Source organism: Aquila chrysaetos, chromosome 18 (assembly GCF_900496995.4).
Source record: "Aquila chrysaetos chrysaetos chromosome 18, bAquChr1.4, whole genome shotgun sequence".
NCBI classification, from domain to species: domain Eukaryota; kingdom Metazoa; phylum Chordata; class Aves; order Accipitriformes; family Accipitridae; genus Aquila; species Aquila chrysaetos.
The window spans coordinates 12,083,428-12,097,529 of record NC_044021.1 but is presented as its reverse complement, the minus strand read 5'-3'; the positions used below and the strand labels follow the sequence as shown (position 1 = coordinate 12,097,529).

At 41.5% G+C, this 14,102-nt stretch overlaps 1 protein-coding gene across 1 annotated transcript; it reads right to left on the bottom strand.

The window, feature by feature from the left end:
• Positions 1-8,520: 8,520 nt before the first annotated feature.
• On the bottom strand, positions 8,521-10,404 carry MC4R (melanocortin 4 receptor). The gene has a single exon (XM_030041817.1). The coding sequence runs from the start codon at positions 9,855-9,857 to the stop codon at positions 8,862-8,864; it is 996 nt and encodes a 331-aa protein (XP_029897677.1). The 5' UTR covers positions 9,858-10,404; the 3' UTR covers positions 8,521-8,861.
• Between the last annotated feature and the right edge of the window lie 3,698 nt (positions 10,405-14,102).

Below are 14,102 nucleotides of genomic sequence, written 5' to 3'. Positions count from 1 at the left end.
TCATTCTTTGTTATCTCCAACAATCATTTGGCTTTCCCCAGGTCTGTGTCTTTACACCTCCCCCTCCCCTTTTCTTTTTTTTCTTTTTTTTTAGGTGATGGGAAGTGACATTTCGTTTAGTTAAGAATGCTTCTCTAACTGGGAAACCAACAGGAAGAGTATGCCCTTAAACTGGCTAGGGAAGGCAGTAAGTGTGTATGACACTGCTTCATAATACTTCTCTGATCTCTAGTTATTTACAGCTCATAGACTTTCTGAGCTGTATGTGGATGTGTGCCGTTAGTAACACTCATTGGATTTCTCTCCCAACAGTTGGGGTAGTCTTTCCTTGAAACCATATACACTTTTAGCATCCACAGCTCTCTTTGGCAGTAAGTTTCCCAGAGTCTACAGCCAGCTTCCATCATACCTTCTGAATCCTGCTTGAATCAGCTCCATAAAGTGTCCCTTATTGCTTCCATTGGGAGAAAGAGTTTGCTCCTTTTCTATCTTTTCCCTGCCATGCATCTTTTTATGGACAACCCCCTTAATTTATTAGGGGAAGGGTTAATTCACTAGTCACAGTATTTGAAAAGAATGTAAAAGTAGAAGTCCAGGTCTGAAGTACAATATTCAGCAGGTACTTATATCTGTTAATTTTATAGTAAGACAGTACAAACATATCACTTCTCTATGGCCCGTTTGCAACTTCTTCTGCCCGAGAAATTGTTTTTTCTTCAGAAAACAATGTTTGGCTCATTGAAACTAAAACAACAATCCTACACCCTGCCTCAAAAAGCCCCTTTCTAACTAAATTTCATTTAATAAGACAGCATCTTATTCACCTCATTGATTTTACTCCCACAGACAAATCAAAAAATTACAATTATTTGAAGGAAAAAATGAGCTCTTAGTCCTATTAGTGTCCATGGTCTTGTTTGTCAATATCTACATGCAATCAATTTATGTGGTCTAAAGCATCACGACCATTTCAGTTCTACGCAGCCTATCACAACATTTCTTTCAGAGCTAAAATAGCTGAGATCAAGGGACTCTTCAAGCGGGAAATGTATCAGATGGTGCGCAATTAATAATTCTGTATTTGACAACTAAGGCACCACATGTGGCAGAGGTGACTGAGATTTCATAAAGTGACCACAATATTTGGATACCCAAAGGATATTTGAGTATTTAGAATATTTGGATACACAAAGGATCCTAACTTTGTGGCATCCAAAATCAGAGATTTTAAGTTCTTTTGGGCTGGTATTCAAAAGTAGGTAAAGCCTTCTGAAAACTTAGGTAAAATTTGGCTAAAAATACACATGTCGTATGGTGTGCATATGGTGTATAAAATTCCATACTCCTTTCATTTTAGTGCAGATATCTTACTAATGACCAAATTCTTACTGGGACAGTAGCTCTGATGTTATTGGTATAAAGATATATTTGAAACATGGCCCATAACAAGGCCTGTAAAAGCATGAAAACATCTTTAGCAAATAACTTGAACTGATGTCAAACTAGGTTACTCAGATTTTACCTCTGAGTTTTTACCAGTGTCCCATTCTTCTGAGCCAGCCAAATGCTATTTTCTGCTTTCAGGGAAGGGAACAGCCTGGGTCACCTAGTTCCACTGAGGTAGTGAGAAATATGGGATTTCCTGCAGGAATGATGGAAGCTTCACAGATATGGATCCTCCATGAGGCCAGAACTAAATTTACAGTCAAAATCCATAGTTAAACCTCCCTTGAATCGCCCTGCTGTTGGGTATTGCATTCTTGATATGCCAGCAGATCTTCAAGTCTGAGAGGAAGCAATAATGATGGGTCATCTCTTGCTTCAGCTGACCCCTCACGGATTTGCTATCCCAATCCTTTGCCTTGGGCAGTTGGTAGGTGATGAATAGTCCCAAACTGAGTGATGCTGGTGTGCACTGGTACACAGTTCACAAGTAAGATGAGTTTATACCAGTGATAACTTCAATATTGCATGGAATACCATCCTATTTGGCCTGGAGGCAATTCTTACTGAAAACCAGCATCATTTTGTCTTAGAGGGGAAAATGAGGCTGGCTGAATTACTTGCGAGCATTGCATTTCCATGGGTGAAGCTGAAGATAATAATCATTAGAAAGCAATGACACCCACCTCATCTCCCCAGTAAAAGCTTCAGGATAACAAGTAAAGATTTATTTCTACCAAACATGCATTATTTGTGTTTGTCTTCATGCACAGCCAGGCTTTTTTCCAGTTTTACTGTGGCTGTATGTGTATCCAGATAATTAGAAACATCAGTGATAATGTATTGTATACAGTGTAAGATGCTTTAATGCAAAACCCACACTAGTCAGTCAGAACTTGGCAGGTTTAGGCAGTTAAATCTATGGACAGATATCTGCACAATTCCTGCTTTCCAGAAAGCATTCAGGCTCCTTTGACCCAGCTAAAATTGGGAAAGTGTGGAAAGCGATTACCTCAAGAGTAGCAATTTAATTTTGCTTTCATTTTTTTAATTCAGACCCCTTCTTTTGTCTCCCCTTTCAAGGGGAAAACCAAGTTTGACTGTTTTTTTTAATATATCAGCCTCCAGGCTGTACTGAATACAACTCTAGAAAGCTTGCTGGAGTTTTTTTATGATGTACTTGAGAGGTATGTGTTGAACTCTGCATGACCTGTGTTAGCATGAAAAGAAATCTCAGATCCACACAGAGATGTTATCTCAAGAGAAGATATTTTTATAGCAAACATTATCTTCATAATATGTTTTAATTCCTCTGTACTTCAAAATGGTTGATGCAGATTATTGCATGAATAGGGTTTTGTTTATGCTCTGCTGATACTGGCTCCAAATATATTTGGATTTCTGTTTGTTTACTCAACCACTGCCTTTTACAAAGAATAAAGCTCTAATAAGCTACAATGTGTTTGTTTCAAAAATAGTTAAGTACAGCAAATTGCAAACCTATATGATTTTCAGTTTTCTCTTTGCCACCTGGAAACCTATAAAAAGAACTTTTTATTGATGCATGGCACAACATATGCAAGATTTACAACAGATCCCTGCTTACCCAGAGAGGTTGTGGATGTCCCATCCCTGGCAGTGTTCAAGGCCAGGTTGGACGGGGCTGTGAGCAACCTGGTCTAGTGGAAGGTGTCCCTGCCCATGGCAGGGGGGTTGGAACTAGATGATCTTTAAAGGTACCTTCCAACCCAAACCGTTCTATGATTACACAGCCAGCAGAAGCTGCTGCCTGATCTGTGGGTCCCGCAGGGCTGTGTCAAGAGATATGTGTCAGGATCAGATCTCGGTGGTAAAAGGCTGGATGCAATTTCCACAGAAAGGACTATCTGAAAATCAGTTAGGGAAAGTGGATCATTCTGAGGATTGAAATAATGGAAATAGGAGGGGAGGGATTTAACAGTACAATCTTCAAAGAAGTCATTAATTCAGAAGCTAGTAACAGGGTTTGAGGCTCTACAGTGAGAGCTCTTCAGCAGGAAAGAGCCCAAGAGGGGAACATTTTGGGTTGATTAGTTCATCTCAGAGGAAAAGAACCAAGAGACACTCCAAAGCTGTGGACATGAAAGAGGCAAATAATTTAGGTGAGGAGTTTTCTGTGGAACTGAACTAAAATGTGTAGAGCAATGGGACTTCACCTGAAATGCTGCTTACGATATTGTCGCCTACCATGTTGTAGGGGGTGCGGGCGCCGGCAGGAGCAGGCGGCTCTGCAGGGTCGGCGGCGGCTGTGAGGGGAGAGGCGGGGCTGCCCCGGGCCGGACCCAGCCGGTTCCCGCCGGCTCCAGCGGCCCCACCGCCGGGCACAGCTGAGCCCCTCAGCCTCGGGGAAAGAAAGCCTGGGGAAGAAAGGGCAAAAGGGCTGAGGGAAACGGGGTGAGAAACAGCCCTGCCAGCCCCGAGGGGAGAGCGGGAGGAGGGCAGGAGGTGCTCCGGGCCCCCCTCCCCGGCAGAGATGGCCCTGCGGCCCCGGGAGAGACCCCCCCCCCGCTGGGGCAGGGGTTTCCCTGCAGCCCCGGGGAAGGCCCCAGGCTGGAGCAGGGAACAGCCGGAGGAGGCAGGAGCAGCAGCGGGGAGCCGCCGGGGGCTGCCCCCACACACCCGTCCCCCTGCGCCCCTCGGGGGAGAAGAGGTCGAGGAGTCGGGGATGGAGGAGTGAAGGGGAAGCTAGGAAGAAGTGGCGGGGGGAAAGGTGTCATTTTAGTGTTTGTCTGTTTCCCACTAGCTGAATCAGTAAGTAAATATTATTTTAATTTGCCATAAATTAAAAGTTCACTATCCCCAAATCAAGCTTGTTTCAGCTGTGATGGTAGTTGGTGATACCCTTGTCTTCATCCAGACCCATGAGCTTTCTCGTTCCTGTTCTTCCTATTTTCTGCCCTCATCCCACTGAGGGGGGGAGTGAGCAAGCAGCTGGGTGGGGGTTTTGCTGTTGGCAAAAGGCAAACCCACCACGCAGGCAGGGGATGACTTGGAGAACTCAGATTGATGGCAGTCCAGAAATACACAAATACAGAAATATACCAAACATGAAGGAGGACCATTGAAACAAATGAACAATGTTTGCAAGGGAACAAATGGGTAAAAGTAGAACTGATAAATACATTTACATTACAAATTTGAAGGGGGTGATTTTTAATCCACAAATCTGAAAATCTCTTCTTCTGTGAACAGAGTGGGCAAAAATATGAAAACCAGCTAGGACAACAGAACAATTTGAAACAAAAAAAAGCCAAGCAAGGTCAATTCATCACCTGGCTTGTATGTCAGTGAGTATCTGTAGTAGCAGTCGACAGTTCCTGTGACATGTGAAGTCTCCTTTTTTTAATAAGTGAGAGAAGTATTTAATCCAAAGAGAAAATCCTAGGATATTTGAGATATGATTGAAGGGATCAGAATATTAATTTAATATCTGAAGTAATTTCTGGACAAACAGTGAAGATTTAATCCCTAAAGGAATGTTTTCTGAGAGCTCCTTCCAGTGGGATTGAGACTGCGATTTTTATTCAAGCCTATAAGCAATACAGTACATTATAAATAACATCAGGACCAAAGTTCTTTACCAGAATTCATCTTGAGAATGAAGGAGCCCCCAATGAACACGTTGTATAATAGGACCAGTTTAACAGCAACAAAGTAAGTCTAGAGTTACACCAATAATGTGTACTCTGCACATCTATTAAAGGCATAACTGAAGACATTGTTGTGGCTGCACATTCAATAACACGTAAGTCCATCAGTGCATTTCTCCTTGCTTCCAGATGACAGCATGTTTCAGTTGTAGAGGGGACCTTGGATCATCATTCAGAATCCACTCTACTGAGACCAACTACAGCCTCCTAAGTGCTTTTTGGAGTCCATTGCTTTGTTCAAAAACTACTTCAAAGCTAAAGAAATGTCCCTTTTGAAGAAAGACATTTGCTTCAAAAATTTTGTGTGTCATACTAGAGCCAGTTATTGAGACAGGGTGGAGAACACTACCATCAATTCCCAGCTCAAGCAAAGACTGTCTTCTAGGAGGCTGAGCAAATCCATTAGTCTCTTTTCTCCAGCAGAAGTGAAAATGTAAATCCTTATACCTGTAAAGTAGAGACAAAACATTTCCTCGTCACAGAGGAACGTGCCATGATTACATAACATGACTAAAATGCTAAGTGCTAAAGTGATTAGGGTCCCAGATATTTAAAGAAAAAAATCTCATTTTCTTAGAAGGTTTTCAGATAGAAGAACAAAGCTCCAGCAAATCGAATGTGGAAAATAATCCTGCACTGTCTCCACTCTCCAGCAAGCTAGATGAATTTATTTATCTTTCACAACACTAATTTCTATGGCTCTCTGCTGGAAAGCTGCTAGAGCTATAGGCGAACAGAAAATGATTCCGCTACTCGGAAGGAACAGAGTATCTGGGAATAGGAAAATTTTCTACGTAGGAGGTTTGCCAGCAATTTCAATAAATTAAACTCTAAAAGATAATACCGTGAAATGAACGAGTCCTCTTTAATTAAAAACTCCATTTAAAAAAGTATGTATATACATTTAGCTTTATAAAATAAACACAGAAGAGCTGCTAAGAAGGCTCAGAGTTGCTAAAACTCTGGAATAAGCTAGTTTTAAAAATTAGATTTCTAAATGAAATTTAGAGCTTAATGGGGTCACAACTGTCTTGACTAGTCTTAGTCCAAATATGCGCAAAAGAGATACACCATTTTTGGAAACTACAAGAAAACCATTGATACAAATTAATTATTTGTCTTCCCTTTGGGTTGCAAAAAGAAGTGAGACTGTTTTAAGAATCAACTGGGAGTTCAGGAAGTAATTTACAGAAGCACAGCCTTTTCAGGATTCAGATGTGTTTAGATTAAATCTCTGGGCCTTGTATAGCCAAAGGGGAGAAAGAGAGACTTGCAAGGTAATGTTCAGAGCACCTAAGGTAGTATCTTGCTCATGTGCCACTTTCCACTGGACCCTGTCTGCATCCATGGACTACAAAGGGAATATCTGGAACCCAATATCATAATTTACAGTCCTAAAATAGCTAAAGAAAGTGAGGCAAAACAAAGATCAAGTGTCTTGTTCAAACTGTCATCAGCAATTTCTTGCATTATTGCCAGAGCATTTTTGCATAGCTAGCATCATGTCTTCTGGGAGAGGGAAAGGCCTTTAATAAAGTCCATTGGATTTTTGGATGACTAGTAATTTAAATACGTTCATTTTTTTTCTCCCCTTGAGCTTTAATCCTCCTTCTTTGGCATTTTATTTTCTCTGCCCAGTGGAACCAGGTGGGGATGTATTACTGAAATGTTTATAGTTTCCTCCAGAAGAAAAGTAGAGTTAATGTAGTAGACATATTTCAAAATCTTCCACACTGCAACCATTATCATGTGGTGATATCATTTACTAAAGCTGAAAGAAGGTAACAGGGGTGTGTTGCAAGCACTGTGGTGGATGGAGTGGCCCAAGTGCAAGAGTAGGGTGTAGGAGACCTGATTTCTCTGCTTCTGGTCTACGGGAGGACTTTGATGCACAAAGTCAAATGACTTTCTTACTCTCCGTGTAAGCAAATTGAAGTTAAAGATCCTGAGACTCACCTTAAGTCCTTCAAACTCTTTGACAGAGGACCAAATGTTGTCACATTTTACGATATCCTGAAGAGTTACCCACAACTGAAAGATTAGCTTCTGTCTGTAGAAGAATCCCAGGTGGCAAACATTGGGCTCTCATGAATAACTTTTCATTGTATGTCTGTCTTTAACAAAGGAATAAGCAGCTTGAGTGAACAAGCTGTTTCCAAGAAAATTAATAGAACTGCTCCTCCAACTAATACACTACTCATCTTGGTAAAAATCAGGCATTCAGGATTAAAACCTAAATTATTCTTTACATTTAATTTTGAATTTTTAAATGATAACTTTCCAGGTCTTCTACCTGTTTCCACTATGTTTTTATACTCTCTGGTAATAAATACATTAATTTTTCTATGCCCTTACATAAATGCTGATATTGTTGAGGTGTTAAGGAACATCTTCATGGAAACCTGTGTACTCACATTTATACTTTAAACACCTCCAAACATGCTAAAATGAGGGACCTGAGGTCCCTATCATAAGCTGTGGAGGGAAAGAATGGCATTTTAACATGAAACTGAGAACATATCAGTTAGATGCTTGAAAAGGTGAACTGACTTCAAGCAGCAGTAACACACAGGGCTGCCAGATGCAGAGTATGTGTTTAGAGGCTCGTCGGCTAGCATCCCTTCCATGTGATAGCATTGTCCCCACAAAGTTCATATGCTCCACAGTATGGTCTGAGGTTCTCAGGCCAAATTAACACATGCCTTGACTCCACCATAAGGATCCTGTCAGTGGATCCCATCTGCTAACAGCACACTTCAGAATAGAGGGCAGCTTGTTTCTAACAAGGATGTATTTTCTTCTGAAGCACAGAGCCTTTGTTCCCCACAAAAACTCAGAACAAGGAAGGACTGAACGTTCGGACTGAACTTCCCTCTTCATCAGGTAAATCTCTCAGTGAATCTTTACATTGGTGCTGGCACTGTCAATGTTAATACTATGCCTGCTTCATGGCTGAATGGAGGGTGCTAGACTACCTGGAAGCCAGTTTAGCAAATATATACAGGGCTAACTGATGCTCCAGGGAGCAATTTCAACTTTGCAAAAAGGTACTCTCAGACGTAAAGCAATCATCGTCTTGAACCCCCTTGCCCCCTGCAAAACCCAAGCATTCTATTGTCTGTGTAGCAGGCGTTTGAAAAATCTTATTGTTGTAGGCAATAACTGTAACAACGAACAGAATTGCTGCTTGTGGAGTAGGAGGAAAAGAGTTCAAAATGAATGAATACAACTCGTTGGTTGCAGTAATCCTTATGAAAAATCTGCTTTCTAATTCTAGAGAACCTCTAATCCACTAGTAGAGAAGCATATGCTCTATTTTGAGCTGTATGTAATATAATGGATAGCTATAATTACTTCAACAGAATAAGGGACAGTATCAGCCAATATGTACTGTAAGACAGGCAAGTTATTTATTTTGTTAGCAGTTGGAACATACAGCTGCTTATGTTTGTTAGTATTTCACATTCATCATTACATTTATTTGCTTACTTACAAACTGGTATGAAGTGCTACTTCTCTTTCCAGCCAAATAAATTACAAACTGCAGATATCACAAACATTATACAGAAATATGAATTACACGTGAATGGGTTAGAAGGATGAGAGGGAGGGGAGACAGAAAGAGGTAATCACTCTTAAAGATTTAAACCAAATTCTGCTGAGAAAGAGAATCTGAAGGCTTGGAACTCTGTGCTGCATGTTGTGTATACGGTAACGTATCCAGTCAGTTTAATATTTGCCAGGGAAATCACAAAGCCCTCTCAGGCTACAGCAGCATATAATCTCCTTGAATGTTTTCCTGAGCTCCTGACTCCGGAATGCATAGATAAGTGGATCGATGATGGAATTGCACATGATGAGGATGAGGTAGAAGTTAAAGTGGGACATGAAGCACACACAGTAAGGGTTGTAGGGGCAGGAAATGTAGAAAATCAGGTGCAGGAAAAATGGAGCCCAACACACAACAAAAACTCCGATCAGGATGGTGAGAGTGATGGCCCCTTTCATGTTGGCCCCTTGGCGAATAGGGCCAGTCCCTGGAAGAACAGCAATCTTTTTGATATGCATCCGAGCCATCATAAACATGTGGACATAGAGGGATGCCATGAGAATGAGCATAGTAAAGAACATGCTAATAAGGCAGATGATGACAACACTGCTGTCAGAGTAAATGATGAACAAAATGCCTGAGACTGTGCAAGCAGCCCAGATGCATGTGATGATGACCCCTACGCGCTTCACCGTCATGATATTATGGTACTGGAGGGCATAAAAGATAGTAAAGTACCTGTCCACTGCTATTGAGAGAAGACTGCAAATTGATGCAAGCAAGGAACTGCAAATCACTGAGTCAATGACATTGTCAATGTTTATGGTAAAGCTCTGTGCATCTGTGTCTGTATTGTTTAGCAGCGTGATGACAATAGTTTCTGATCCATTAGATACACTCACTAGCATGTCAGCCACTGCCAAGCTACAGATGAAGAAGTACATGGGTGAATGGAGGTTCTTGTTCTTGGCTATCGCCACAATGACCAAGACGTTCTCCAGCAAGCTGATGATGCCCAGAGTCACAAACACTTCGGGGGATACAAAGAGTTGCTCGTAGCAGCCGCCCGAGGAGTGGCCCTTTGCATTGAGCTCGCTGGCACCTCCGTGCAGTTTGTAGCTGTGGTTCCAGAAATGGAGAGGCTGGAGTGTCCCGTGGTGCTGGGTGAAATTCATCTTATGGAGATCCCCTTTCAGCTTCCTGCTTTTAAAACTCCTGCTCCTTTTGCATTCCTTTGAAAATCTTCATTGGCTTTTCAGCTTGGGAAGAAAAGAAAAATAAGCCAGCACCGAGGCAGGCAGCAGTTCAGAACACTTTGACTGCTGTTACAAAATAAGGTTTCAAACTCAGAAATACTGGTTTACCCTCTCACAGACGCAGTTTCTGATCATCATCACATTTACCTTGGTAATCTATGTCACAGAGTCCCAACGGTCTGTAAGTTTGCATCAGATTCTCCCCTATGGTCAGTTCCTGTTTAGTTCACTGGTATGCTGCAAGGCTTTTTTGTTCCCTTCCATTAAGAGAGGCAAACATAAAATGCCCAAGTGACTGCTGCGGAGCAGAAACTAATTTCAAACTGCAAGCACCAGTCTCGCTGTCAGCCAGTGCATGCTGGCTGCCTGTTTTATGGTGTGTGGAGGAGAAAAATATTCAGGGCACTCTCCGCCTCTGCTTTGCCTTCCAGCCAATGGGGCTCAGGAGCCGCACAAACTCGAGGGGCTGCTGATTCTGAGCATCTCTGAAACATCACACGGCACAGTAGATTCAGATGCAGCACGAGCTACTGGTAGCTACAGGAAAGCAGATGGGCTACCAGAGATTTGCTTCCCTTCTTTAACTTCTCTGAACAGTATTTTAATACTGATTTTTAATTAGCAGTCTCTTACAGAACTGTTCTAGCAATCTGACAGAACTCCTGCAGCTGAACCGCTGGCTTTTTATTTTTCAGACTGTGATTTACTGTGATTTACTCTTGCCCCTTCTGTGGTACAAAGTTGCTCTGCCTTGTATATGCGGCAAAATAGGAAAAGGACAAGGAAGCAAGAGAATACTCATTTCCTCTTGGTTCTCTCTCCCAGATCTCCCATGCATTGCTAACTTTTCTATGCCATAGTTGTCCATTTGCAAGATGTGTTGTTGCAAGGTTGCATTATACTTTCTAAGCTTTTTATATTTTTTAAGAAATGGAGACCATATAAGGACGAAAAACAGAACAAGGAGCCAAAGTCACAAATGGCTTAATAAATTGTCCTAAAGAAAGTAGTTTTTCCAAGGTAGTAGCCTTCTTTATCATCTTATTTCCAGGAAGGAAAAGCTGATAGAGTTGATTGCAGAAGCCCTGTTGCCATCAGGAATTAGGTTGTTGGGCAGAAAGTTGCAACCTCTAAGAAATGGGGCTCATACAATGGTAATGACACAAAGGCTTCAATAAATCTCCTAAAAGTCCATCCGGAGGGATGTCCCTGTGCTTAGCTGGCATGAGCTGAAAGTCAGCTTGTGTGCAGTCTGCCAGGGAAAGCCCTTGAGAAGGAGGAAAAGAATGCCAATTGAATATGAAGAGACAGGGACAAAAGGTTTTTTTGCTGTTTCCTCTTCAAGCATTGCATCTGAGGATAGAAAAACAAAGATACTGAACAAAGCCTAAAGTACAGGTGGGTCTTAAAGCTATGGAAGCTATAGGAAAGTCAGTCACTACACCTGAGAGTAATGTTTGCAAGGAAGTTGTTTGTATGAACATTTCCAGTCAACTACCAGGAAGGCTATGGAGGGGCCTGTATCTGATGCAAGATTCTATTTTCTTCAACCCCTCAAACTTTTTTCATCTTCTATGCATTAGTTGTTTTTAAAATGAACAGCTCTAGAGATACAGATATACAGCATGCAAGTGGAAGCACAACTATCTGTATTCAACACCCCAGCACCAAGATGAAGCATGATTTTACTTTCACGTTTGGATTTGCTATAGATCTATGGTTATAAAGACCTATATCAGAAGAAGAGCCTCAGCCAATTATTTCTGAGCCTTTCCCCAGACAGATTGCTTCATAAAACTGAAACATGAATGTCCAAGACAAACAAAATAACTTGCGGCACAGGAAATCCCACATTTATCAGTTTGGAAAACATCATTCACCAGCAGTATCTTTGCAATGAAAGAATAGCTTGCTGCTGAGAGGGTGAGATTTACTTTCCTATCAAGACATAATGAAAGCCAGGATTCAAAAAGATTTATTATCTAGTTCCTGATCCCTGGGCCAGTATACACTAACTCCTGCCACAGACAGGACTGGCATACCTAACCCTTAAGGACATAGCTACTATGTGATAGCAGTGAGAAAATGTATATAAAGACTGACGTGGGTGAGCAGCATCTCCTCAGACAAGGTATTTTTCTACACCTGCAGCCTGAAATGTGTAATTTTAAAGTTATCCCAGGGAAACAGCCACTCAGCATCCCTTCCTTCATCACCCCCCTCCATGCTGGAAGTGCCCATGGCACAGGAATCTCTCCCCTTCACCTACTTAGGTGGAGCTAGGGCAGGAGAGGCTGTCAAGAATAGAGAGAAGCTATCTCCGGAGGATACTGCCCCTTTTGCTCCAGCTGTCTGTCTGTCTATCCCTCCTCTGGCTCCTCCCTTTCTCTGCACTATCTCTGTTCTCATCCCCATTTATCTTTCCATTTGCTTTCTCTCTTCACTCAGAAGCTAACCAGACAATGCTCCATGCTTGATTTTTCTCTGGACATGGTCATAAAAATGCAACATTGGTTGTAACAAAGGAAAGGACACTTCTCTCTCACCCACGGCCATCACTTACCTAAGGACTTCCACTTATGCTCTGCATTCATGGGGCAGGGTTGTTTTGGTGTGTTAGCCATTCATATTTGTGGGATGAGGGTACATGACTGGAAACAGTAGACTTATGGTAGCTTAGCAACTCAGTTGAAGGACTGAGGTGATGTACCATTAGCCTACTCTGACTAGAAGGCAAAACAAATTACATGAGCAGTTATTTAAAAAAGAGAAGATGTATGTACGTCTAAGTACTTCTACGGTAGAAGATGGATACGTGCCTCTGGCTCCCACTTAAAAAACAAACCATATAATGTTAAAATTGTTCAAAGGTTCCTAGCTCTCTCATGCCTGAAAATACGTCAATATTTCAATTTTTTTAGTCATAGATAACAGGGGTATTGCCTAATATACATTGCCTAAACTGTTTCTTAAATTTTAAAACCCAAAGCTGACCTAATATTTCTTTCAAAAGTGGTGGCTGACAAGCTTTACAGCACCATGGCTGCAGAAAACTATAAACTGGTAACAGTGACATACTAATATGAGCTCCAGCTCTTAAGAGAAATAAAACATCAACAGAGATTTGATACCAGCCTCCCCTTTTAACATAATGAGGAATCATATGATAAATATTATTTTGACCTGTTTTTAAAAAGGTCCATTTTAAGACTTCATCCTACACAATTGCCCCATGTCCTATGCTCTGTTTCCAGCTACTCGCTGACACCCACCCTCCAGACAGGGTTACAGCCATCTCCACCTCACAACATTTTGAAGAGCTGAATTATCCTCTGACAGTTGCATTGGAAAGTAAGAAGAAAGCATTCCCTGGAATCAGTAATAAGCAGATAAAATCCTGATAGTGATACAGGAAGACAGGCAGAGACACGAGCAGGCGCTATAGGTCCACTATGGAAGAAAAAGAAAGGTAGAGGGAGTTAGCAGATGTACTCCTTGCTCAAATACACATCTGAGATCTCTTTGAATCCCATGTCCATGTTGCTCAAGCACAGAGGTGACATTTACCACTTCAACAGCTGCCAGTGGAAACAGGAGGGGTTGTGAGAAGGTGGGTAGAAGAAGAAACCAAAGCAGCAGATTATTAACACTTAATCAGTCCCTCAGAGTTGTGCGAATATGCCAGTACTGTGCACAGGGTGCTGTTGTATTTACATGCACAAGCATAATTGAAAGAAGTTTTTGATACATATGCTCAGATCCCATTTTTCAGTGCATTCCAAACCTCAAGTCCACTTCGCAGTAAAAAGACTGTAGTATATTTTAGCATGCTGATTTTGAAATATAAAAGGAGCCAAGCAATTAAACTTTGGAAGCTGCTCTGAGATTTTAGCCTGCATCATATCTCTGTATTACAGCAAAGGCAAATTCCACCTAACACTCAAAAGACTCACCAAAAATGGTTCAAGTAATGCAATGTACTTTTCCATCCTACCCACAGATGTCATTGGAAGAAGCATTTCTTTGATTCTTTCTCGCTCCAGTAAATTATCATATGACCAATATGGAGACACTTGTTTGTTCCTGTATTTGGACTGGTAGGTTTTTTTAAATTGGTCCTTGAATGTATTGTTTTATTTTCCAGCAAGTCTGATACAGTCATGA

What these genes read in the sequence shown, in the direction of transcription:
- MC4R (XM_030041817.1), bottom strand. Translation starts at nt 9,857, where the DNA reads ATGAATTTCACCCAGCACCACGGGACACTCCAGCCTCTCCATTTCTGG.